The 26,453-nt window shown below is 34.1% G+C and overlaps 3 protein-coding genes across 9 annotated transcripts; 2 read left to right on the top strand and 1 right to left on the bottom strand.

The window, feature by feature from the left end:
- Positions 1-4,311: 4,311 nt before the first annotated feature.
- On the top strand, positions 4,312-10,555 carry LOC123209372 (arogenate dehydratase/prephenate dehydratase 2, chloroplastic). 3 transcript variants are annotated; one of them, XR_006501061.1, is made up of 12 exons: positions 4,312-4,630; positions 6,959-7,026; positions 7,105-7,197; positions 7,703-7,903; positions 7,984-8,064; positions 8,352-8,447; positions 8,537-8,614; positions 8,746-8,835; positions 8,943-9,016; positions 9,171-9,252; positions 9,340-9,416; positions 10,181-10,555. XR_006501061.1 is itself a non-coding variant. In XM_044627382.1 (12 exons), the coding sequence occupies exons 1-11, from the start codon at positions 4,357-4,359 to the stop codon at positions 9,397-9,399; spliced, it is 1,188 nt and encodes a 395-aa protein (XP_044483317.1). In that variant the 5' UTR covers positions 4,313-4,356; the 3' UTR covers positions 9,400-9,416; positions 10,181-10,555. The 3 variants fall into 3 exon arrangements, 2 of the variants coding, with proteins under 2 accessions (XP_044483318.1, XP_044483317.1); XM_044627382.1 differs by having other exon boundaries at positions 4,313-4,630; positions 8,943-9,007; XM_044627383.1 differs by lacking the exon at positions 7,105-7,197 and having other exon boundaries at positions 8,943-9,007.
- A 260-nt stretch (positions 10,556-10,815) lies between these two features.
- Positions 10,816-12,641, bottom strand: LOC123209373 (NEDD8-specific protease 1). 4 transcript variants are annotated; one of them, XM_044627384.1, is made up of 3 exons: positions 12,456-12,641; positions 11,830-11,877; positions 10,816-11,743 (listed from the first exon to the last, which is right to left on the bottom strand). In XM_044627384.1, the coding sequence occupies exons 2-3, from the start codon at positions 11,833-11,835 to the stop codon at positions 11,036-11,038; spliced, it is 714 nt and encodes a 237-aa protein (XP_044483319.1). In that variant the 5' UTR covers positions 11,836-11,877; positions 12,456-12,641; the 3' UTR covers positions 10,816-11,035. The 4 variants fall into 4 exon arrangements, with proteins under 4 accessions (XP_044483319.1, XP_044483322.1, XP_044483323.1 ...); XM_044627387.1 differs by having other exon boundaries at positions 10,816-11,871; positions 12,456-12,640; XM_044627388.1 differs by lacking the exon at positions 11,830-11,877 and having other exon boundaries at positions 12,456-12,640.
- A 3,275-nt stretch (positions 12,642-15,916) lies between these two features.
- Positions 15,917-25,079, top strand: LOC123209370 (V-type proton ATPase subunit a1-like). Of its 2 annotated transcripts, XM_044627380.1 has the most exons (18): positions 15,918-16,272; positions 16,764-16,808; positions 17,371-17,493; positions 17,685-17,792; positions 18,433-18,546; positions 18,629-18,802; positions 18,967-19,104; positions 19,479-19,586; positions 19,730-19,837; positions 19,957-20,105; positions 20,647-20,800; positions 21,212-21,372; positions 21,721-21,927; positions 22,040-22,223; positions 22,325-22,408; positions 23,180-23,373; positions 23,455-23,514; positions 24,304-25,079. In XM_044627380.1, the coding sequence occupies exons 1-18, from the start codon at positions 16,129-16,131 to the stop codon at positions 24,506-24,508; spliced, it is 2,460 nt and encodes an 819-aa protein (XP_044483315.1). In that variant the 5' UTR covers positions 15,918-16,128; the 3' UTR covers positions 24,509-25,079. The 2 variants fall into 2 exon arrangements, with proteins under 2 accessions (XP_044483316.1, XP_044483315.1); XM_044627381.1 differs by lacking the exons at positions 23,180-23,373; positions 23,455-23,514; positions 24,304-25,079 and adding an exon at positions 22,955-23,173 and having other exon boundaries at positions 15,917-16,272.
- Positions 25,080-26,453: the final 1,374 nt, after the last annotated feature.

Genomic DNA, 26,453 nt, shown 5'->3' with positions numbered 1-26,453 from the left:
TTTTTTTTTTGGAAGAAAAATACCATTTATGGACCAAGATTCTGGGAATGGCGAGAATATCAATGTTTCCAACCGGAATTCTACCCTGTCATCATTTGTCAGAAGTGGGAAAATAATAAACAAACAATCATTGAACCCACATCGATTGCCTTTGGATTCTGTGGAATTTGCTTTGCTTTGGTTTGGCTACCTCCATCTCTAGACCCTCCCTCCCTTCCCTGTTTCAAAAAGAAAAAAAATTCAAAGCACGAGATTGGATTGTGATGATCAATTAATGAATATAAAAATGGTTTCTAGAAGAACATGACACAAAAATATTCTTTTGAGAAGTTTCCCTGGTTTGTTTTAGATTTGCTTTCAGAAACGAAGATATAGTTTGGAGTTTTTGCACACATTTTAAACACCATCCATTAAAAGCATCAAAAACAACATTCTTATTTTTCATTTCTAAATTTCGGATTATGTCCGAATTTATATTTTTTTATACATAAAATTCTTTAAATAATATTCAAATGTCCCTTAAGAGTGAGTCACTGCAATTTTGGTTGAACATAAATATGAACGTAGGATCAGGAAAAATGAGAGGGACCGGGGGAGGTCAAGAAAGTTGACCGGTCAAATTGATGTGAGTCAAAGAAAACACTGGATAATTAAAAAAGTAAAAGTGAAACATGTAGGAAACTGTGCCCAATACATATGTTGTTACTTCTGTTAAGAAAAGAATCAGACATTCCCACTACAGAGAGAATCTCGATGGCTGACTCAATTCCATTTCTGCTGCTTCATCAATTGGCCCTCTGTAACTGTAAGTGATTTTTTTAGAAAAATAAAATAAAATATCAGGATTTATTAATATTTTATAAGGTTGTTAGAGCTAATTATTATTATTATTAATGTAACGTACTTCACGAAGCGTTACTTTTTGACTGGTAAAAATGACAAATAAATTGTTAGAAAAAATAATAAAAACAAACCGATGAAAACGGAAGATTTGCAATGTGGTAAGCGGAGACGATGAGGGTGGCGAGGAGTCGGGGACAAGAAAACAAGAAGGGACAGAGCTAAGTGTATGGTCGGTGGGTGAGGCCCCACAGGAGAGATGCCAGATTGTCTGACCGAACACGTGGCTATAAATTACGGCTTGGCGACGAATATTTCAGTTTACGAGGAAAGAACATAACAGCAATTGTAGACTTGGAAGTAATTGGTTAAAATAGATTAAATTTTTATTTAAATTAGTGAGTCTCATTGGCTCAACTTGGTGGGCTCCACTTCTTCCTCTTAGTTGGCTGTTTGCGGGCCCTCTCAGTCGCCTCTTCTGTTCTCCTCCCTTGTGAAGCAAAGCATAATCCATTTCCAAGTTTCTTCTTTTGTCGTTTTATTATCGATTGCCAATTAGAGATTATACGGTATGGACGGCCTCATCGAATATGTGTGATCTCTCTTTGAATTTCTATTACTTTTATGCGTATTAGGCATGTGGGAGAAACGATGGGTGTCACGCGAGTCGCGAGACGGCCGAATGGCGACAAAACACGTCAGTGTCATTGGTTCTAGTGGAGTTTGGTAACGGATTAGTTTGTCGAGGACATAAAATAAGAAAAACAGTGGCCGTTTTTAGTAACGTACGCTTGGTGACCTCCATGTCTAACGTGATGAATTCATGCGTCTTTTAAGAGGATTAACCAACTCAGTGGAGTAATTTTAATTTCAATTTGATTTGATATTTAAGGCCAGCATGGGAGTATGGGGCATTACGATATATCAGAGAGGGCAGCTTGTAGAAACAATAGAATTATAAATAATGTGTACAAATTTATATGTAAATAATGATATGTTACCATAACTTTAAATTAGAGATAAAATAACACACAATCATATGATGATATATTATTATTTGTATATAAATATGTATTTATTATTTATATACGTAATATTATTCGGATATAATTATTTGTTTTTAGTGTATTTTTGTTGCTTACTTCAGTTGCAACTTTAATTTTGAGGCATGGGTCAATGGTGTCACTACCATTTTGAATTGGAAATAGATTGTAAAGATTAGATAACGCCAAGCCTAAACTATCATCATCTTACCTAAAAACAGTGGGCGACAACTAATATAAAATTGACTTTACAAATAATCATAGAGTAGTCTCGGCTCGCAGCCAGTTCGGGCTCGGCTCGATTTATTTATGGGCAGCTCAAGTTCGGCTCGAACTCGACTCGAGCTCAACTCGGTTCGGCTCGAGTTCGGCTCGTTTTTATATCAAAACGACATTATTTTTAATATATATGGATCAAAACGATGTCATTTTGTATAAAAAATTTTAAAAAAAAATCTACTAAGTCAGCTCGAGCTCGATCGAGCTGAGCAGAGCTCAACTCGTTTCGGGCTTGAACCGAGCTGGCTCGGCTCGAGTCCAGCCCTAGTGTTATGTGTATAAATAATGATATATTATTATGTGATTGAATAATGTAATATTAAAAATAAAACAACACCCAAAAAAACTTGTTCCCACTCAAAGTTAAGTAGAATCTCAAACTCATATTTTCTAACTTTCAAAAACCTAAAATTTCATCTATAAATAAAATTATGTTAAAAAACTTAATTAATGTTGAGGGCAAATTTGTTATTTAATAAAAAATTTAAAAAAATAAAGTTTTATTACATTTTCTCTCATCAATTTGAAAATTTAACAATTTTTTCTTACTCAAAGTTTGAAAAGTAGCAACTTCATCCTTAAGATTTTGAAACCATCGTTAGATCTCTCCGGGCTTATCTCCTCCTGCCAACTTATTTTTACCCATTGGAGTTAATCGCTTTAATTGGTGGGTGAGAACAAGTCGGCAGGGAGAGATAGCAAAGGTGGGGAGACAAACGTGATCAGAGACGACAAACATTGTCACCTCCGATAATAGTTTCAAAACCTTATAGGTAAAATTGCTATTTTTTAAACTTTAGGTGTGGAGAATATTATATTCTCAAACTAAATGAGGAAAAATATGATGAAACTTTAGTTTTTAAAATTAATTTATTAAATAACTATTTTACCCTTAATTTTAATTGATAATTTTTATAAAATTTTGCTAATGAGTGAGAACAAATCTTTTGGCTTAATAGTAATGATAATAATATAGTTTTAAACATAGTATATACAGTGACTTTGCACAAGGTGACACATCAAGTTAACTTATGGGAGAAGTTTGAGTTCCATGAGAATGAGGAGATGGAATTATTGGTGCATAAGTTTTCCCCCACCACATTACTAGATTGGGCTGGTGCTGTAAGTGATACAAATAAGAAATTTCATAATTTCGCGGACATGAAATTCACTGAGACCATATGGTACACGACGACGTATTGATATAAGCTAGACGTAGCCCGGTCCAAATGAAGCTGGATCTGGACCTCCATCTAATTGAGTCTTAGGTTGGCTCGGTATTCAGTATTCCGAATTTCTAATTCACAGCCCGTATAAGATTGGTCAGAAGGGGTAATGTTACTTGACATCTTGTTTTTGTAAGTGTAATAAAATTATATATATTTATTTTGAATATATAAATATATATATATTTGATATGTATCATTATATAATTTAATAATTTTAAATTAAAAATAAAATAATATTCAATTATATGATAATACACATAAATATATATATCTATTTATATGTTCAGAAGTAAATATATATAACATTACTTTATTGTAAAGCTTTGTCACCTCACATTTTTATCTCATCAAAAGATTTGTCATCTAATGTGTTATAAAATTTTCATCTTTCATCTTTGTTGATAGAGAGATAAAATGATTTAATTGACAGATTTTTTTATCTTAATTGATATCGTTTATCAATAAAAAAGATAATCAAAACTTTGAAAAGGGTAAACATAATGACAATTATTATCATTAGAGAGAGAAGAAAACTTAAAAGTTTTTGAGAGGGAAAAACAACTTTTTAAAATTAAAATTAGAATTGAAATATCAATTTTTTAAATTAAAAAAATAAAATTATATATTTTTTAATATTTTTAATAAAAATAATATTTTTATGTTTAATTTAAATAAAAAAATTTAATAAAAATTAATTTATAAATAAATGTTTAAATTTTTACAGCTAAGCGCCGACCCTGGGTGCGAATAAGCCTTTTGGCACGATAAAATCATAATCGGCCCACCAAAAGCCACGAACCGCACTGCTTGGGCTCACTAATGCACAAACGAACGGGAACACTGACTGATACCAAATAAATGTTCTGCCAGGTGTCCAACATTTAGAGGTCTTATTTATTTATTTATTTTATTCCTTTTAAAATCTAAGAAAGGAAGACACCTTATTTGATTCCCTCGTTCATTTGATGAAGCCGCGCCTAACGCACCCATCAATGGCCTCTTCCCTTACTGTTTCCCCTGTAGCCCCACTTCCTGCTCGGATCACCGGTAATTTTGCGCCCTCCGATCGAAAGCTAAATATCACCGTCAGATTCCGTGAACCTCGCATCAGATGGCCTAACGTCACCGTTTCTGCTTCTGCTGACAAGGAAGGGAAAAAGGGTCAGGCGCTTGAGCTTCAGAGGATGGTACATGAGTTACCCTACGAAGTCATGAAAGATTCGTCGCCTTTGCTGCCTAGTATGTCTATTCGCACTGAATATTTATTATATGCATCCATTTCGTTAGGTACACACATAATGCGATTTTGATAATAAACTTTTAACAGGAATCGTGGGTTTTATTATATTTTTCTATTTAATTGAAGTATAAAAATTTGAATTTTTTGCTGCAGTTATGAAAATATATGGAGGAAAATCCGTACTCTGAAATTTATTGAGAAAGTGGATGTCAAAAGTTTTATTTTAGTAAAGTACTCTCGCCCTTCAGAACATTTTGATTTCGTTATCAGTTTTACGGGACTTAACATGTTTAGCATTTTCAATTTTACTTTAGGTGCTTTTTTAAAGGCGTAGCTTTGGTTAGTATTTATGTAGTGTTTCTTCACCGCTATTTTGAATTAGGCCAAGCTAGCTCGAGCTCCGGCTTGATCAAGCAAGCTTAAGCTCAAACTTAGGGGAGCTCAATTCAAAATCATTAAGACAAGGTTATTTTGATCAAGGCACATCAAAGTTAATTTGTTTTGACCAATTTTGTGTGTTGACATGAACATAAAATAAATAATATAATTCTCAGGTAAGTAACAAAATTCATCTTTGTGTGTTACTTATAATCCAAAGTGACAGGTACGTGTCATGTCCCCAAGTGCCAATCTTTGGGTTAAATATTTAGGGAAATCTCATGTGGTATTCTATGTGGCATCCCCCTCTCCTACCTTTCTCCAATTGATTCTAAAGTAGGACCTCTTATGCATAAACCCATCAACTTGAGGTGGTTTTTTTTTTTTTTTTTCCAATCAATTGTTTCACAATTAAACCAATTAAGTTTGATTAAATTTCATTTTAATTTCCCTCTCCAAAAACCAATTCATTTTCCTTTTAATATTTCACAATTAAACCAATTCAATTTCATTTTAATTTCCCACCCCAAAACCCAATTCATATTCTCTCGAAAATTTCTAAACCCAATTACATAAACGAAATAACCGAACTCAATTCTCAAAAATCCAATTAAATGAACCTAATTCTCTCATAAACTCATTGCAAAAATCTCACATTGGAAAGAGACACCTTTTACACTCATTTCACCATTGTAAACAATATCACTCTTTTACTTTCTCAACACTGTTCAACTTCCTTCCTATGTTTTATTTTATTAGATAGCATAATTTTTTTTTAAAATAAACTTCCCTCTATTGTTTTCTTTTGTTGGAGAATGTAAGCTTTTAAGAATTAACAATTGATGAATTCAATATATGAAAGAAATTTATATAAAATTAAAAAATATATATCTATAGTATCGAGACGACCTTGAGTTGTGCTCGATATTGGAGCCAAACTTGAGCTGGCTCAAGTTTTAGCTTGGCATGACTAGAATCCATCCTTATTCTGAATAACTCATTTACATGTGTTAAAAGTTAGAAAGTGACGGAAACTTTAATGGGTAATACGCTTTAATGATTGGGACTTATGAGTTTAGACAGAGAATTTGATTGAAACCTTTTGCTTTCCATGGTAAAGAGCTTGAGCAACAGCTGATAAATAAGCTTCAAGAGCAACCTTCTTTGGTTTCTGAACTCCCTCTTTTTTTTGTTAATGGTCTTGACTCTTGAGTATTATTTATCAAAGATGGAAGAGAACCCATCTGGATCAATGCAAAAGGCACTAACTTTCCCAAAGTATGCATTAGTCGCTGATAAATTTTGTTAGTATTCCAATCTTGGTGTGCAAGTTTATGTTGCTTCACATTGGGATAATGGGATTAACCGCCCCTGATGCTCCTTATGGTGATCAGCAAATGAAAGATGCCTTCAACGTGATTGTATCATTGGTTAAAAATTTGTCTGTTAAGTCCACCTAGTCATATGCCAAGACTATTTCTATTCTTGAGACTCTTGCCAAGGTCAGATTGTGTGCTCTTATGATGGGTCTTGTATGTGATGGTGTCATTATTGAGATGTTCAAATATTTTGTCAAGGCAATGAAGACTAATCACTCAAGTAATGTTTTTGAATACGTGGAGACAATAATGGTTCTTTTTCGAGGAAGAAAGTGATGATATTTCTCTAGAGTTACTATCTCTAATCTTTGAGTGTGCAAGAAAAGACAATGTGGAAGTTCTGCTTATTGCTCAAATGTTGGGAAAGAGAGTATTTGCAGCTTGTTCTGCAAAGCTTAAACCATATTTATTACAAGTTGTAAAACCAAAATCCATGGGCATTTCTATTGATGATTTCGGTACAGTAGTTATTTATATACACCAAGAAGCATAAATCCTCCTTCATCTTCCTTGTCTTTGGATTTTGTTTTCTGTTGTATGACTTTTTTTTTTTTTTTTCATATGTTTTAGGGCCTTTGTCTTCTGCTCAATTTTCAAATGTGATCTCTGATGGATCCCGCCTACGGGTTGCATACCAGGTAACTATTTATCAATAAAGTGAAATAATATTTTATTTGGTTAATTTGTTAATAACTAATTGGGTATTGAAATTAAAGGGAGTTCCTGGGGCTTTCAGTGAGTCCGTGGCGGAGAAAGCATACCCAAACTGTGAAGCTGTTCCATGCGAGCAATTTGACACTGCTTTCGAAGTAAAAGCTTCGATTCGTTAATAATTTTAATTTTTTTAAGTTGCTTTACTTTTCCAATATTGAAAATGAGCCTATTTAATATTGATAAGTTAAATTAAAAGGTATAAAAACTTAACATGAATTAATTGAGGATCTTTTTGGTTTTTTATGTTGCCAAATATTTGAGATGTTTTGTTTACTTTGAAGTTGTAGGCAATTATTGATTGACAAGGTGAGTTCTTGCAGCAAAGTTGGATTTTTAATACTTTTTGCTAGTTAATAACAATATCTAATTCTGGCAGAGTTGAGGGTACAAATGTACAATAATTAGGTTTATGGTTATTTCATTCTTTTCTGGTGGTAAATTTCATAGAGAACAATGAACTTGCACTACACTTTCTGTCCTAATCTCTACATGGTGTATTGGAATGTTGATTTCAGCTTGAATGCATGAGAATTTATGTTGGTAACTGAACAAGACCATGTATGAACTGTTTTTCTATTTCTATTTTGTTCTATACTGCAGGCTGTTGAACGGTGGCTTGTGGACAGAGCTGTTCTACCAATTGAGAATTCTTTAGGTGGGAGCATCCACAGAAATTATGATCTTTTACTCAGACACAGGTTGCACATAGTAGGGGAGGTTAATCTTGCTGTCCGTCATTGCTTACTAGCCAATCATGGTGTTAAACTTGTGGACTTAAAAAGGGTTCTGAGCCATCCACAGGTTGCTTATACTGTGGATCTTGACTTATTTTCAGTGTTTTCTTTGTGAGGATATAATTTTATAGATGTGTGACATTTCAGGCTCTCGCTCAATGTGAGAACACATTAACAAAATGGCGGTTAGTCAGGGAAGCCGTGGATGATACTGCTGGTGCAGCAAAGGTAAGCCTGGATATTGTTGATGATGAACTCTGATTTGGTTGCTTTTGCAAGTGTGGGAACATGGATGCTTGTCATGTACTTTAGATATTCTGATTATTGGAGGATTCTATCCTTTTTGCCTCTCAAGATAGTATCATAATGTCCTGTGTGTGGTCAAGGAATTGTTGGGAACCACTTTAGCTTGTCTGTGTCAACGATATTTTATCATCATTTATGGTCACAGCTATCCTTGGAAAAAATTGCCTCATTATAATTGTAGCTGACTTGAATTTATTGTAATCCTGTAGCATGTTGCACTCCACAAACTACAAGATACAGCGGCAATTGCAAGCTCAGCTGCGGGGATGATCTATGGTTTGAACATTCTTGCTGAGGATATTCAGGTTAGCATCCAGGAGTTCTTTTTCATTGATTAATTTGGCTTGGTGGTGGATAGCACATTGGGTTGCTCACACGGCTTCACTTCTGATAGGATGATTGTGATAATGTTACTCGATTTCTGATACTGGCAAGGGAGCCCATCATTCCTGGCACAGATAGGCCGTTCAAGGTTTAAAACTTTTTAAGATATTAAAAGCATTCATGGTTCAGATCAATTTGCTCTTGTTATTCTATTGTTACTTATCTTTTATATTTTACCAACAGACTTATTATGACTCGATGTGATTTTTTATTTCTTAGACAAGTATAGTTTTCTCATTGGAGAAGGGTCCTGGAGTTCTTTTCAAGGCACTTGCTGTTTTTGCTCTAAGGCAAATCAACCTTACCAAGGTTGGCCTTTTCATATTGTGTTGTACATGTTGCCTTTGTAAAGTTGCATTTACATATCCGTGGATGAGGTTGTGTTGATATTCCTTCTATATGTTTCTATCAACCAGATTGAAAGTCGGCCTCTGAGGAATCAACCCCTGCGAGCAGATTACAACACTAATGGGTCTATGAAGTAATTTCAGTGAAGATCTCCACTGCTTTCTATTTCCATAGCAACTAAATCTGTTGTTCCCATAATTAGATTTTGGCATGAACTCTTAACAGTTTCCTGCTTACTGATCATTTTCCAGCTTTATCATTTCTGTGTTAATTAATTTTTTTATCTTGTCTTTCAGATACTTTGATTATCTTTTCTATGTGGATTTTGAAGCATCGATGGCTGATGAGAATGCTCAAAATGCTCTGAGGCATTTGAAGGTTTGTTTTTCTCTATACCTTTTGGACCCTCTTAAGGTATTAAATTTAACTTTGTAGGATATTGGAATGATAATGCTTACTTGGCAGGAGTTTGCTACATTCTTGCGAGTGCTGGGAAGTTATCCAGTGGATGCCACCACGACATGAATATGCCAGTGAATGTGGTAAGAATCCAATATTGGAATAAATTTACTAAGAACATGTATGCAATTATTCACTTCCATCAGTGAAGCAACCTTAATTATTCACCATGGCCTAGAGAATAGTATGCAATGATACTTCCAACAGTTGGGGTCTATCTGCAACATCTGTAACTCCTGTTTCAAGTCCATACAGTAGTAGATCCTTATGAAATTGCTCAATTTTTGTAGTTGCATTCACAAAATTGGAAATAATATGCTTTAGTTAGGGAAAAAGGAATCATTTAAATTAAGTCGCTGCTCCAACATGTGGAACCCCTATTTCTAGTCATTGTAAAAAATGTTGGCAAAACTGTTTCCTTGGCTATCCATTTCTTGGCGATTAATTCCTATTGCATCCCTGAGTTTCTTGTTGATTTGTTCTGCGCTTTGACAATTTTGTCCACTTTTCTACAATGTGAAGGGACCCTCTCTACAAAACTCAACAAAAGGGTTTCATCCCCTTTTTGTTTAGGATTAACCAAGTAATTTCAAGTTAAAAAAGAAAAAAAAACACACACACAGAGGAGACAAAATAATTAGTGAGGTTCTTCAGGGATCAAGAGTCATCTGATCTGTCTTTCCATCAATTACAATGTCATTGTCAAAAAATACATATATATGAGTTTATGACATTGTCAAAGAATACATATATACGAGTTTATGACTTATGTTGTAATCAGGTTTCCTTGTCACGTTAACATGAGCATTTATCTCTAATCCTCGTTCTCTCTTGATTGCTTATGCAGAATACAAATGCAATTGGATCACTTCTGATAGCACAGTTTCTTGCTATTGTTTCCCCACAAATGTTATATGAAGCTTCTCACACATGCTAGTACAGAATCCCAGCTATGCAACATAGATGCAATTTTGTAGCCTCTTTAATAGCACTTTTCATATGGTTACTAGAATAAGTAGAAGTTTTCATTAGAAGATATACTAGTTTTCAGTTACTTGCTTTATTAGTTATTTGTTACGTATGAAGGAAATGTTTAGTGAACGTGCTGTATATAATCAGATTACAGGTTCATTGGTAGAAAAACTTGGCTACTGAAATCTTGGGTGCCCAATTTCTAGTATAACTAAATCTGTCAAAAAAAAGAACTTGATTTTTTTGCTAATTAGTCTTGCTTAACTTCAATTTGGTATCTTTTGAAGCATATAATCATCTTCACTTTCAATTTGTCTTACAATAAATTAAATTTCTATATTTACAAAATCCCAATACCAGGATGTGTACCATTTTAAAAGAATATGCCTTGTGTTAAATTTATCTATACTTGAATTCATGTTATAACAGAAGAAATGGCTGCTGGTATCTGAAAGAACCAGCTGCTTAACATTTAGAAGATTATTACTTGCCAAAATCTGAAAGTAATGACATTATGAACACACGAACAAACATACCATTACACTAAAAACTTGTTCTACATATCATGGGCCTCAACTAAAATATCGACTTTGCCAGGCTACTGAATTGAATACAACTTTAGTGTTGATGAATGTTAATCTGTATGATCTTTTCAAGTGGCAACTCAAGAGTTAGATGAGTATTGTGAGTGCTTACTATTAATTTCCCTTCATTTTGTTACAGACAAGTATCATTTCCCTCCTATAAGGCCTTTGATCAACTGTAGAATCTCTTTTCGCATCTCAGCAACGGCAGATGGAGTAATCTGCTCCTTCACAGAAGAAAACCACATATCGCCTTTGTCTTTGTGTTCACTACTGTCATACCAGCAACATAAAACTCTTGCAATGGCAGTAACATATACACCACAGTCATAACCATTTGTTTGCTGCGGCGAATCACTGAATTCCAGATGCTTAGCATTAAATACCGAAGTGGAATCACCCATGAATCCAACAACAGCCCTAAAAAGTTGCTGCGCTCTCAATTTATTCATCCCATGATTGCTATCATGATGCACAAACACATTAGCATTCCTATCATATGCAAGTAAGCTCCAATGAGATCCACCGTCAGCAACACTCACATCATCATTGTCATTAACCGGAAAAATCACCAATTTCTTCTCATGCAATTTAAGGGGCTCTATAAAATCCTTGAGACTTGTAGCATCTGGACAGTTCATCAACCAAAATGCGATAGAAGGGGGAACCAGCAGAATGTCCTGTGAATGGCATGAAGAAAGATAACTGAAATAGAACTCAATGATTCGATCATTCATAAAGTGTGGACCACTTAGAATGCCCAGGTCCGATTGCCTAAGTACAACATCATTGTAGCTTAAAATTTTCTCATCAGCCGACTTCTGCATGTTGTCGAGGTCAATCGATGTGTATTCCTAATCAAATGAACTTAAGATTTGAGAATCACCACTCCTTTCTATAAGCAAAAGAGAAGTCACAAAAGTGGAATAAGAAAGATCACCGGCATCAAACACCTCCATCAATAAAACTGCAAAAGGAGGTTCTGCATCTAACAAAGATACTCCAAAATTCAACTACATTTTCTTTTTCACATTTAAGCAAACTCTTGATAAAAAATGCAATAGACAAGAAAAGGTGAATGAGCAACAATTATAAGGAGTAGGCCAATTTTTTAAATTTAACCTGTCAAACACAATCCGAGAAAATTTTGAAATATAATAATAAATCATCAAAGTACTGCATCAATACCATCTCTGCAGATTGTTTTTCTTAATCAACAGAATTTCAACATATAAATCAGAACCAACTCATTAAATTTTAGAAAGATTTTACCAACTAGAAATCAATTTCTTTGGTTTATACTGGAAACATAATCTAAGAAAAATAGTTATTGGCCAGGCTCTGAAACAACCAAGAAATGTAAACAAGCACAAAAGGACATTAAAATAAATTTTAACAACAATAAATATAAATATAAATATGCAATTGTGATGAAAATGAAAACCTAACTTGTTCTCTCTGATCCTTACAGTTCCGGTTACGATTATACAAACCAGAAATCAAGAGCTTAATCAGATGAAACTAACGAACATAAAAAGATGATTTGGATAAAGCATAGAGACTTACGGAACGAGGAATACAGCTCCGATCTACAAAGTATGGTGCTTCTTTTGACGTTGTACGGACACCGGTATTTATAGGGGATGCGAAGTGTAATGGCCTTTCTTTACATCAGTAAGCAGAACTGGAAACACAATTTCGATTTTGATTCAATCAGGGGTAATTTGGAAACCTTCCAAACCACCATTCTATTGCCCTTCCCTAAGCTTGGATTTGAACCAAGCCCATTCGAATTCAAGCTCAGACTCGAAATGAGTCAGCCCTAAACAAGTTCAAGCGAGCTCAAACTAAAATTTTCAAGTTGGAATTATTTGTCAAATTTATGAATTCAAAATTTTGATATAAAACGACGTTGTTTCGATTAATATATATTAAAACAACATTGTTTTATTGACAAATTAGTGAAAACTCGAACTCGAGCTCAATTGGAATGAGTTTGATGAGTCTGAACTCGAATTCAAACTCAATTATAATAAATCAAATTGAACTCAAACTTAATTTGACTTGAATCCAATCATATCCTTCCCCCTCTTGTAAATGTAGTCTCAAAGAGTTATCAGTTATGATGCTAGTTCTATGATATGTCACATCTTTTTTTTTGTAATTATATTTTATATAGGCCAAACGACTATTTCCCACCTAAGGTATGCTGTAATGACAAGTTTTCACCCTTTAACTATGGAAACACCAAATACCTACCTATGATCAGTTAAAAATAACGGTGATAAGGGTAAAATCGTCATTTTCTCTCTAATATTAAAAAATAAACTAAAATATAATATATTTTTACCCCCCTAAACTTTGAAAACTAAAATTTTTCCCCAGCCTAAGTTTTAAAAAATGACAGTTTCACCCTAGGGTTTGGTTTTGAAATTTCCGACGACACCTCCGGCTCCATTGCTGACGGCCTCTCCCTCCCGAGACATCCTCTCCTTCCGACGATCTCTTTTCTCCCATTTGGAGGGCTGATCGGCGTCGGAGACGTCTTGGGAGACAGAACTTCGTCGGGGAAGACATCCAGACGAAGACGAAGCCGTCGTCTTCGTCTGGGAAGACGAACCCCGACGAAGTTCTTCGTCTCCCAAGGCGTCTTCGACGTCGATCGGCCCTCCAAATGGAAGGAAAAAGATCACCGAAAGGAGAGGATGTCTCGGGAGGGAGAGGCCATCGGTAATGGAGCCGGAGATGTTGCTAGAGATTTCAAAACCAAACCCTAGGGTGAAACTGCCATTTTTTAAACTTAGGCTGAAAAAAAATTTTAATTTTTAAAGTTTAGGGGGGCAAAAAGAGATAAAATTTTCAGGCGTTAGAGTTCTGTTAAATTTAATCGATTATAGATGGATATTTGGTGTTTTCATAGTTAAAGAGTGGAAACTTGTCATTACAGCATACCTTGGGTGGGAAATAGTCGTTTGGCCTTTTAAATGTGATAAAGTGATGCACCCATTTGTGTTTATTGGAATTTAAAGAATATAATACCAAATCATGGCCACGTCAAAAAGAGTAAGCAATATGAGTAAGCTACTTTATTTGAGAATATGTTGTTATTGGGAAAGTAGTGGTGCTGATGAGGCATTTGGGAATGGAGATTTGACAAAATGCTGAGGATATGTTCCCCTTCCACATCATGAATTGTTGTATTTATGTGGTTATACAACTTGTGATTAAGGTAAAAATGTTATGATCACTCTTAAAAAGTAGTTTCAGTAATAAAAATAAAGATTTTATGCATGAAAATGTAAGTTCAAAACTTAGTAACAATATATTAATATCAGATTTTTGACTTATTAGATTTAGTAGTTGTGAAACTAATTATTGAATTCAAAATTTTATTTATTTGATATGATCGTTCATCTTTAAAAAAATAATCTAACTTAAATAAGATTTTTTTTTTAACTTAAAAGAATGTCATAATTTAAAATAAATTAATAGTTATTTCAGTTAACAATAAAATCTTGTTAATACTAGGTATATAAATTAGTCTAAAATTAAATCAAAGTCAAATCGAAATCAAATGATTAGGTTAAAGGGTGATTTCAATTTACAAGAAATCTTATTAACCTTAGTTTACAAATTAGTGTAATGTCAAATTAAAATCAAATTGAAATAGAATAATTTAATGGAAAAGAAGATTTTAATTCGTGGTTAAAGAAGATGCGTGCAATTCTTGTTTATCAAAACAGTGCTAAAACCCTAGGTAGCGAAAGTGAACTTCGTGACCAGACGTCTCTACAGATTAGAAAGAATTGAGGTACTTGAAACAACCTAGCCTTTCAATTTTACATTCTATGTTTTGAGACAAGTTGATTAGGAATAGGCCAAAAGGCTTATTCTCTTAAATTAATATTTTTTAATTTTTAAAATCTTAAATTCTCGCCTATAACAGTTAAAATTATCAAAATCAATTAATTATGAGATAAAATTATTATTTTATTAGTAATATATTAAAAATAATATAATTTTATTTATTTCTTTTTTAGATAAGAATACTAATAATCTCCCCCTACTAAGTTTTCGCTTCTTCCTCGAACGTCTCATTGCGATAAGCTTCTCTTTTGATGACCCTTTCTCCCCAACGACCCTTAGGCTAATGACTTTGTCAATTGCCTGATTAGAATAAATAGAGCTTAATATATTATCTCCTACATGCCCTCTATTAACTCAATTTTATGCAATTATTATTATTTTCTGTTATCTATAAAATATTAAAAAAATAAATGAGTAATAATCACTTTGAATATAGGAGACATGAGGTCCTTCCTTTTTTTTATTTTAATTAATTTCCATCATTAAAATCTTATATTATTTAATTTACGAACTTTCTCAATTAGAATACCTAGAAACTGAAAACTTAATATTAATGTTGTGATAATTTCTTGTTTGATGATTTTCATTATGACAACAGGGGTTTTGATACATAATTAGTACCGCTGCCAATGTTTGTACACTTTAATTATAACAAGTGGTGTTTTGTTACATAATTAGTACCGCTGCCAATGTTCATTCACTTTAATTATGACAAGGGTTTTCATACATAATTAGTGCCACTACCACACCGGCCGCGCTTCAGATTTGTACAAGAAGTATCAATAGTCTGTACAGTTGACCAATAGGATTTGTCCAAATTTTTACGGAAGAGAAAATAGTGTTTCAAACAATATACTAAAATAATTATTTTACAGAGTTGATTTGTTCTAAATTAATGTCTTACTTAGGAAGAGAAGGATAATGAGTATAATTAATAGTTAATTAAAATGAGTAATAATAATAGTAAGTTGAAATTAATTAGTAATTAAGAAAAGTCATTTCTTCCCATCTAAAGAATTTTGACCTCGACAAAGGGCTATATTAAATTTTCTTCATAGTCAGCCACTTGAAAATCCACTTCTGTCCTCAACAAAAAGCGAAAAGACAACAATATCCTTCTGTTAACTCCATTTTTTCCAAACCCCATTGAAATTAAATTGATGCGGGATTTTCGATTCAAGTGATGGTTGCGAATGCCATTGTGGCAAAACGAAACCAATAAAATTACCAACGCACCAAACACACAGTCACTCTTTTCACATGCCAATTGCGTTCTGATTTAGATCTGAAACTTACTCGCATAGATCCACCAACAACTATTTAATAGTTTTATCGGTCAACAATTTCATTGCCTGTTTTGGTCTTCGGAAACATGGAGCGGTTCATAGACAATTTACCGCCTATGGATCTGATGCGCTCGGAGAAGATGACCTTCGTACAGCTGATCATTCCCGTCGAGTCTGCTCACCGAGCTGTCACGTATCTCGGCGAACTCGGTCTCTTGCAGTTTCGTGACGTAAGTGTGTCGTCTCAGATCCGATTTAGTCGTTTTGAATTTAATCATCTCCTTTCTGTTTTGTGTTTGGTTGCTGGGAAATTAGATAACGAAAGGAAAATTAGGATTTAAAGTTTTTTACGGTGATGGTAGGCTGCATGAATTGTTAGTCCAAGTTTAGTGGAGCTCTTATTTTTGGTGTTGATTGTTTTTTATCACGTTGTCTGTTATCAGTTTTAGCTCAGATCCAACTAGTTTGTATTGAATTGCCTGGAGGTAAAAAATTTTGTATTGGTTTTTCCTAGTTTGTTGGGAAAATGGAGGTAAAGAGGAAATGAATTTAATGTTTGTTTTGGTTCATGATGACAGTTATGTTAAACTGAACTATGTAAATATTGAATACTCAATTTATGGAATTTTAAGCTAAAGTTTTAAAGGTTTAAACCGAATACGTGCTTACTCTATTAGTTAACAGCCAAAATATCTAACGGTGATTTTGTTTCCCTTGGCAGTTGAATGTTGATAAAAGCCCTTTCCAGCGAACATTTGTTAATCAGGTATAAACCTTACATATATCAGAGCTATTACTCCAGAGTAACACTGCACATATGTTGTAATTTAAACAAACTAATGTGGCATAAATGCATGATTGTCTCATCATCTGTCTTCATTGTTGATTTGACTTTGAAAACGCTTTCATTAATTTTATGTTGTGTGAGCTTGTACGACAAAGTTTGAATCTGTAGTGTCATTTCTCATTTTGTGATACTTGATATAAAGTTTGACTTTGAATTTTACTATAGTTATGTTAGTCTACCTTGCATTCTAGAAACTTACATGCTCAATGCTATTTGTTTATACATATCTGTCTATCATTTTGTCTGCAGCTTTTTTAAATTTCCAGAGTTTCATTATCTTATCATGTCTTCCTGTTTCCTTTTGCCTTTTACTGATGCTAAATTACTGAATATATGGACTCTTTGAGTAGCATGGTGCCCTCCTTCATACAAAATTTTGATCTTTTATGCTCTCCCTTTGTCAGTAACTCCCAAAAGGCTACATGCAATTTTGCATTACTGTGTTTTATCATTATTTGAACGTTCAAGAGTCTTTTTACAGGTAAAGCGATGTGGAGAGATGTCAAGAAAGCTGCGATTTTTCAAGGAACAAATCAATAAAGCTGGTCTTCTATCTTCTGTCCATCCTGTTTCAGGACCTGATGTTGAGTTGGAGGAATTAGAGGTCGATATTTAAATTACCCCCTTGTTCTGCTGATGAGTGTTATTTTCTCCATCACTTGGCTTTTGCTTGTTATTATGGTTCTTAGATTTTGAATTTGTTTAATGTTGGAACACAGTAGATACTAAAAGTTTGGACTACTCACTTTTGAAATCTGATAATTTTTTTATTTGTTGTATTTCTCCTGATTTCAGATTCAACTTACTGAGCATGAACATGAGCTAATTGAAATGAACTCTAATAGTGAAAAACTTCGACGAACATATAATGAGCTCCTTGAGTTCAAAATGGTCTTGCAGAAGGTACTCATTCTGGCTTTTTTTTTTGGGGGGGCGTGGGGGGGGGGGGGGGGGGGGGGGTGTGTGTGTGTGGGTGGGGTTACATTGGTGTAGAGTGAATGAATCTGTTGTCTTTCGCCTCTGTGGTCAAATTTGGTGTTGTCTTTGTGTGTGTATAGTGCCCTCCGAGCTTTGCTTGGTCCAGGGTACTCATAACCCCATGTTTACTGCAGCATTTATAAGTGACACAATCTGATCGGGGATGATAATTGCAGTATCAATAAGCTACTTGCTGGTGGATTATCTGTTGCCTCTAGCATACTAGTCTTGTCTTCATGAAACCACTATGGCACTGGAAGGGTGGAAGTTTATAATTCATTTTGTGTTCTAATGGATTGCATATTTTGACAATTGCTTAGCGTCTATGGTTCTGCATTAATCTGATATTGAGAATTTATTTGGAAGCTGTCAAACACCTCGGTGATGTAGAATTGATGTTTTTTTATATGCTAAAAGAATTCATTTTTCTGATCCTGATGTATCCTTATTTAAACCTGGAATTAAAAATGCTTAGAAATGGTAACATGAATTTTTCTTCAATCTTCTAATATATAATGCCTTTTTCTTTGCCCTTACCCTCCTATATTTTACTGGGCATTTCCAGGCTGGTGGCTTTCTTGTATCAAGTAATGGTCATGCAGTTACAGAGGAACTGGAATTAACTGAGGCTGTGCACTCAAACAATGGTTATGCTGACACAGCGTCATTACTTGAACAGGTATATGTCTAATGACCTTTGAACTATTTTTCTTGAGAAAAACATCCTGTGGTTTTATTTATTTAGATCTTTCATTTTACAGGAGATAGATCCTGAGCGATCAAATCCGTCTGGTCTAAGATTTATCAGTGGGATTGTTTGCCAGTCAAAAATTCTACGATTTGAGAGAATGTTGTTTCGCGCTACAAGGGGTAATATGCTGTTCAATCAGGCACCAGCTGGTGAAGAGATTGTGGATCCTCTAACAGCTGAAATGGTTTTCTTCTTTTACTGTCTCTATTAATGTTATTGTCTAGAATATTCAATGTTTTCTTCTTTAAATCTGCTAGTATTGCCATTTTTGCTCAGATGGTTTATTTGTTTCCTTTTTTGGAACTAGTATATGTTATCTGATATTGACTTCTATTGTTCACCTTGCAGGTTGAGAAGACCATATTCGTAGTATTTTTCTCTGGGGAGCAGGCAAGAAGAAAGATCTTGAAAATTTGCGAAGCTTTTGGGGCACATTGTTATCCTGTTCCTGAAGACATTACAAAACAGAGGCAAATAATTAGAGAAGTAAGTGTCTTGTTGTGGAAGTTGGTTATTTTTCATCATATGCAAGGAAGAAAAATTCCATTCTCAAATTTATTTTTTGTCTGTGATGGTATTATATATCCTTGTTTAATCTTCACAGTTGTTATATGAGATGTGTTTGATGTCTCTGAATAACAACCAGAAGTTCTACATTTCTTACATGTTCTATTTGGAAAGATATACATACAATATTTTATCTTACTCTAGTGTTCCTCATTTATCAGCTAAAAATGTTTATTTGTGCAGTCATTGATTAGGGTTTCCAATACTCTATAATTTTGTTTATTAGAAGGTATAAACAGTCACAATAAATGTTAATTCATAATTTTGCTAAGTTAAGGCTACCTTTTGGGAAGGTTTTATCTCGTCTTTCTGAGCTTGAAGCCACGCTGGAGGCAGGCATTCGCCACCGGAATAAAGCCCTTACTTCCATTGGATTTCATCTTACAAAATGGATGAATATGGTAAGATTTAGCTGTTGCACTGTCTCCCCTCTTTCCTTAGCACCTTTGCTGTAGCTTTCAACATATCAAATCTAAACCATTTAATCTCCATGCCATGTTCATGATAGTTAATCTTCCTGATTCTGTTGACTGCCGTTTACCAGGTAAGAAGGGAGAAGGCTGTATTTGATACACTAAATATGCTGAATTTTGATGTTACAAAAAAATGTCTTGTTGGAGAGGGCTGGTGTCCTATTTTTGCGAAAGATCAGGTAAGTTTGTCAGGCCTCATCTACTCAAGTTGAACAGGTTTAAACTTGTTAGTTACTATAATACTGTCTTTTACTTCTGCTGAAGTGCTACTGCCTACTGTATCATTATGTTTAAACAGATTCAAGAGGTGCTCCGACGTGCAACATTTGATAGTAGTTCTCAAGTGGGCATAATATTTCATGCTATGGATGCTCTGGAATCACCTCCGACTTATTTTAGAACAAACAATTTCACAAATGCATTTCAAGAAATTGTTGATGCGTATGGGTGAGCTCCCATGCTGCTATCATTTTTTTTGTCTTCTTCAAACAAATTTGTCTTGTGAAAGAAATGATCATGATTTGGTTATGAGATTTTTGAGGGACATTTGACATTATCATTATCTTTGATAAAATTTTATCTGATGCTTTCTTGTTAGACTAATTTCATAAGAGGCCTAAATGGTGAACAAGAGACTCAATAGGGGCTGATGCATTTTCTTTCTTTAGTACTGTCATCAGTTTTCACCATATGGCAGCTATTTGTTGCAATCGTGTATTTAATCTGTTGTACCCTCTAGAATTGATTCAAGAACTAGCACAGTTCAGTCTCTGTTTAAGATGAGACCCAACCCAAATGCTTGATGTCAAATTTTAATAATATACTTCATGTTCAATCTTGAATGTAATTTTGCTTATTGGTTGACTAAATCATTGATAATAATTATATCAAATTTCAAAATAAGCTAATCAGCATGAGCTCTGTCATTTATTTGTTGTTAAAATTTATAGAAATGATTACAGTACTAATTAAACAATCTTTTTTGCAGTGTTGCTAGATATCAAGAGGCAAATCCTGCAGTATACACTGTCATTACATTTCCTTTTCTTTTTGCGGTGATGTTTGGGGATTGGGGTCATGGAATATGCTTATTGTTGGGAGCATTGGTCCTCATAGCTCGGGAAAGGAGGCTCAAGTCTCAGGTATATTTTTGAATGTATCAGTGGCTAAGTTTAATTATTGTTATCTGTTCGTTACCCAAAAAAAAAAATATTGTTATCTGTTAGGTGTTCACTGTGTTTAATTTTTAATTTTTTTAATGATTTGGAGTGTATCATTATGCTTTTAGTTCTTTATTGTGGATGTTCCTTTCTGTAACTATGTTGCAATGCTTAATTTGTTTCATTTTCTATATCTCTGAGAGAGGAGTCTTTGGACCGAGTGCAAGATGCTTGATTGGACCCTTAAGGACTTCAATCTGTCTCACTAAAGATTTCTGCATTTTTAATATGCCTATATTGACTTAACATTGTGCTTATGTAACATGTTAAAATTTCCCTGCCATGAGATTTCTTATAGTTCCAATAAGTTGATTTTGAATAGTTTATATGTAGAAACTTGGAAGCTTTATGGAGATGCTATTTGGTGGGCGCTATGTACTCCTTTTGATGTCACTTTTCTCAATTTACTGTGGGCTGATTTACAATGAATTCTTCTCTGTTCCTTTTCACATATTTGGTGGATCTGCATACAGATGCCGAGATAAAACTTGCGGGTAATTGTTATGTATATCTTTTAGATTAATTTTGAGCAGAATCCTTAGATGCTATCAGGATCTGGCTTGGTTTTTTACTTCATTTGATGCCCTTGTTTGATAACTTGATAGAAGTTTTGCATTTATTGATAGATTGGTGCTAAATAGCTCCCACTAATTATCTGTCATCCCCCATTTTTAACATTATCGCTATAATATCCTGAAGAACTGATCCTTAATGCAGCTATTATTACCACCCTTGAAAAGAAAATAAAGTCAATTTGTAGAAGACAAAATGGTCTTCTTTCGTTTCTTAGACCTGAACACATTTGGAGTAAAATCCTGAGATGTTAGTTTTGCTCTTACCAGTGATGCACAGTCAGCTGGTTTAGTCAAATATCGAGATCCATATCCATTTGGCGTTGATCCCAGTTGGCGTGGAAGTCGTACAGAACTGCCTTTTCTAAACTCTCTTAAAATGAAGATGTCTATCTTGTTGGGTGTAGCCCAGATGAACCTTGGAATTATATTGAGTTACTTCAATGGGCGCTTCTTTGGAAGCTTACTGGATATAAGGTGTGTGTACTCCTCTCCACTCTTTTCATCTCTGACTATATCCCCTTCTTCCTTTACATTGTGTCTTCATTCAGAGAGAAGACTGAAATAATTTTCTTATCTTGGTGTCTAGGTATCAGTTTGTGCCTCAGATGATCTTTCTTAACAGTCTTTTTGGGTATCTTGCACTTCTTATTGTTATCAAGTGGTGCACTGGTTCTGAGGCAGACCTTTATCATGTAATGATATACATGTTCTTGAGTCCCACTGATGACCTCGGTGATAATCAATTGTTTTGGGGCCAGAGACCACTGCAGGCACGATCTTAACTTTTTTTGTCTGTTATGGATATGCTTAAAGTGTTATATTAATTTGTCTGTAGTAAATATGCAAATAAATTGATGTTTGACTTGTTCAGGTACTATTGTTGCTTTTGGCTTTAGTTGCAGTTCCATGGATGCTCTTTCCAAAACCTTTTATTTTAAGAAAGCAACATTTGGAGGTAATTTGGTGTTGACTTGCCTTGCATTTATTTTATTGGTAGAAAATGTCTGTTAATATTCTGACATCTCTGACTTTAATTATGGAAATAGTGCATATGTTTGTGGGTGGTGTTTTGGGCTCTCATAAATTTCTGCAACTTCTTTTAAATTGGACAGTTGAGATACATATCTTTTGATCCTTTCTGTGTGTATCTAATTTGATGGATCTTGTTCTTATTTTTAAACCATATTTTTTATACTCGAGTAGCATATTTGTCCCAGCCCTAGCTTATAAATTGTTATGCATCTAACCATTTGTCAAAAGGAAGATTACACATGCACATCTAATTTCACTTAATCATCTAAGTAATATTAGGGGTACTTCTTTCCTAGTTTGAAATGTGCCTAATGCCTTGCATGCTAACTGTATCCTGTATGTACACATGCCTCATGTTCAAATTGCATTCTGTAACATATGCTTAAACCCTTAATTTATCATTTATGGTGCCCTGATGATTTTCCCCGTGGGTGCCATTCTCTTCTTATGCATGCCCAATAATTTGTAGAGGCAATAATGATTGCTGTGCAAGCACTATAAGAAATCTGTATCAGGGGAACCACACAGAAGGCACTCTTATGATCAGGAGCTTCTCACTCACAACATGATCCATTCTTGGCCAATCCTCTCCATGTTGTTCAACCTTCGAACTAGCCCCTTTTAGCTTTTTGACATTGAATTTTTTCTAGAAAATTTTAGAACTTGATATTTTTTTCCTTGGGATACTTTATAGAGATTTCAAGGTCGGACTTACGGGATACTTGGCACCTCTGAGATGGATCTTGTGATGGAGCCTGATTCTGCACGAGGACATCATGAGGAATTCAATTTTAGTGAGATATTTGTGCACCAAATGATACACTCAATTGAGTTTGTTCTCGGTGCAGTCTCAAACACGGCATCATACCTTCGATTGTGGGCTTTGAGGTAACTGCCATGATTTTTGTTGAATTGAACATGTATATCTTGCACTATGTGTTTAACTGATAACTATTACTGATATTGCAGCTTGGCACACTCTGAACTATCTACTGTTTTCTATGAGAAAGTCCTCCTCCTTGCATGGGGGTGAGTTTTTTATTTTTATCTTGTGGCATCTGTTTCTCTACCTTCTGAATTTTTGCCATGTTATCTTTTATTCATTACTTGCTATTTATATATCTTTGTATTCCTCCATCATTGTTCATGCAGTATGTGCCATGACATTGTATTCCTTAATTTCTTTGTGCCCCGTACAAATGTCAAGTGATAGCTTGATTGGTTACCAGTTACTACTCATGTTAACAAACATAGTTACGTTGCATCTGGTGCAAAAAGTTTATTAATAGGTCTATTTCTTTGAGTGTAGAATTAGGTAAAAATTATTCTCTCATTTCAACAAGTTGAATATCCTAGTACTGCATGTTATTTATCTTTTATTGAAATTATTTCATATTGTTAAGAACTTTGTTAAAGACTGGAATGTTGCAAGAAACCGCGGGCTAAAATATTAAACCAGATCCTTGATAGATCAATTTTCCCTACTGTTGGCAGTTCTTCTCCGCCAAGTCTTGAACCCCATGCTCCATTCAGGCACACACAGTGATTATGTTCATATATCAGTTATATTTTTATGAAGTGCATTTAGTAGTGTAATTGTGCAAAATCTTGTGTAAGTGGGCCCTACCTACTGACGATTGAGAAAGTTGATGCGGGAAAAAGGAAAATAAATATGGAATCAACTTAAACAAGCACTAAGCTTTATATGTTATATCCTCTTCGATAATATTGTAATGGAAGTAAGAATTTGCTAAACGTGTATTACTCATAGTATGCTCTTTTATTATCAGTAATGATTTCAAGTGACAATTATTGCAGGTATGACAACGTTGTTATCCGGTTGATAGGTCTGGCAGTTTTTGCCTTTGCCACTGCCTTCATATTGCTCATGATGGAGACTCTGAGTGCTTTTCTACATGCACTGCGTCTTCATTGGGTGGAATTTCAAAACAAGTTCTACCATGGTGATGGCTACAAGTTCAAACCCTTCTCTTTTGCCTCTTTAAGAGATGATGATGATTAGGTTCATCATATATATCCTTCCATTTTTGGATTTTTTTGGGAGAAAGGAAGAGTATGAACAGGACCAGGAGTATTTTCAACTATAGAAGCCCTGCAAAATGGACATCCATAGAATCCCATTTTGGCTGGCAAAAGTATTTACGCATACTTTGGTCTAACATTATGCAGCATGGGTTTGATGAGGAAACTGGAAGTTTTGGTATACCGGAAATCTTGGTATACAATGGTTTCTGCTTACCGTCAGTCATGTTTAGCTTCCAACAAAGAAACTTGTATTTTAATTTTCCTTAATATTCTTTTACACGAGGAGGAAAAGTAAAGAGGGCAGGGAAGGGTTGAGAACTTACTGTAAAGAGGAGCCGGGGAATCTTTATACCATGTAGCTTTTGATTTTTTTATCGGACCGGGAAGTAGATCTGATAAACTATTATTTCTTTTTTTTTTAACAGGATCACACTAGTTTGTGTGGACATTTGGGGGAATTGGGCCTTTTAAAAGTTTTGTGTTGTCCTAACGTAATGATTTGTCACGTAATTATACGGTTGTTCCATAGAGAACTTCAAGTTGAATAATTTCATGCCTCTCGTTTGCTTGCGCTATTGTTTCACTAGAATCACAAATCATATGATTGGTCAACAAGGAAGCTTGGGTGTTGGCTCCTATTCTGCTAAGGCTAAGCAGTAGTTTGTGAGGGGGAAAATTAAAGTCCAACTATGAGGACGCTGTCCCATAAGAGAGGTGCTTGTCACGTGGGACCCCCGTTGACATAAGAGTCTTTAAAGAGTGAAGAGAACAAGTAGCATGGAGACACCAAGCCACTAATAAAGCGGTATTTCTTTATGTTCAATAATTCTACACTCTCAATCACGCAATTGTATTGTAATGTCCAAAAATTGGTCCTGGCAAGCACGAAGCACTCGTTTCATAGTCCGTAGATAAAAACTCCATGATTATCTTGTACTCACGGTTGATTCTTTTTAACTTTTCCACTCAACCAATTAAGTAGTACCAACTCATCTATCTCTCTTACTTCATAAGATAAACATGAATTTTTATTTGGACCATCAAAAAGTAGTTTGAAAAGTGAAAAAAAAAAAAAGTTTTATGTGGGTCAGATATTAGATTAAAGATTTATTTTGTTTGATATAATTATTTTGACTTTAAAAGAATGATTTGATATAAATAGAGTTTTTTGTTATTAAAAAAAAATTAATATCTTAAAATTATACATTTTACTTTATAAAACCTAATATCTATTTTTAAAAAAAATCATATTTTTGTATTTATTTATATACAAGCTTACTTAAAATAATAATAAAATTGCTAAATATATTTCTATAGCCTAAATTCGTGAAGTTCTTTACCAATAGATTATACAAGGCCAAATAACTTCCCTGCATGAGCTTTGATGAAACAACATTTTCACCACTAAGTTTGAAAATTTTAATTTTACAAATTGCATCATGGGAGGAGAGATCCTTGATGGCATTCAAAATTTTACTCCCTTAAGAAATCATGAACTCTTTGATAATTTTAAGTCAAGTGAAATCCAAAGAGAAATTGGGGAGCTGAAGACACTTTGATAACTTGAGCTTTATGATAATTCCTTTACAAGAAAACTTCTAATTTGATTTGGATATCTAACAAGTCTTAAATACTTCGATGTGTTTCAAAATAGGTTTGAAAGTGACATCTTAAAATTAAAATTCTTGAATCAACTTACATCATTGCATATGTTTTGAAACTAATTTTCAAGAGAGAGCCTGGAGGAGTTTGACTGCTTCAAAAATTTGATAGAATTTTCTCCACATAAATCAACTCAAAAATTCACTCCCTCAAAATGTTAGTGTTCATAGACAAAAATTAAATGCATTAATGTTTTTAAGAATTTCTTGGCAAAATTCAGAAAAAATTACCTTTATATATAAATAATAAAATTTATTAGC

The sequence above is a fragment of the Mangifera indica genome, chromosome 2 (assembly GCF_011075055.1).
Source record: "Mangifera indica cultivar Alphonso chromosome 2, CATAS_Mindica_2.1, whole genome shotgun sequence".
NCBI classification, from domain to species: Eukaryota; Viridiplantae; Streptophyta; class Magnoliopsida; order Sapindales; family Anacardiaceae; genus Mangifera; species Mangifera indica.
The sequence above is the reverse complement of the archived record's forward strand: the minus strand, read 5'-3'. Positions and strand labels throughout refer to the sequence as shown.

Excerpts from the sequence above, each read along its gene's own strand:
- LOC123209372 (XM_044627382.1), top strand. The coding sequence starts at position 4,357 with ATGAAGCCGCGCCTAACGCACCCATCAATGGCCTCTTCCCTTACTGTT. Across the intron at positions 7,027-7,104 it reads GCCTACGGGTTGCATACCAG|GGAGTTCCTGGGGCTTTCAG; the intron begins GTAACTATTTAT and ends TTGAAATTAAAG. Across the intron at positions 8,615-8,745 it reads GCACAGATAGGCCGTTCAAG|ACAAGTATAGTTTTCTCATT; the intron begins GTTTAAAACTTT and ends TTTATTTCTTAG.
- LOC123209370 (XM_044627380.1), top strand. The coding sequence starts at position 16,129 with ATGGAGCGGTTCATAGACAATTTACCGCCTATGGATCTGATGCGCTCG. Across the intron at positions 16,809-17,370 it reads AGCGAACATTTGTTAATCAG|GTAAAGCGATGTGGAGAGAT; the intron begins GTATAAACCTTA and ends GTCTTTTTACAG. Across the intron at positions 19,105-19,478 it reads AGAGGCAAATAATTAGAGAA|GTTTTATCTCGTCTTTCTGA; the intron begins GTAAGTGTCTTG and ends CCTTTTGGGAAG.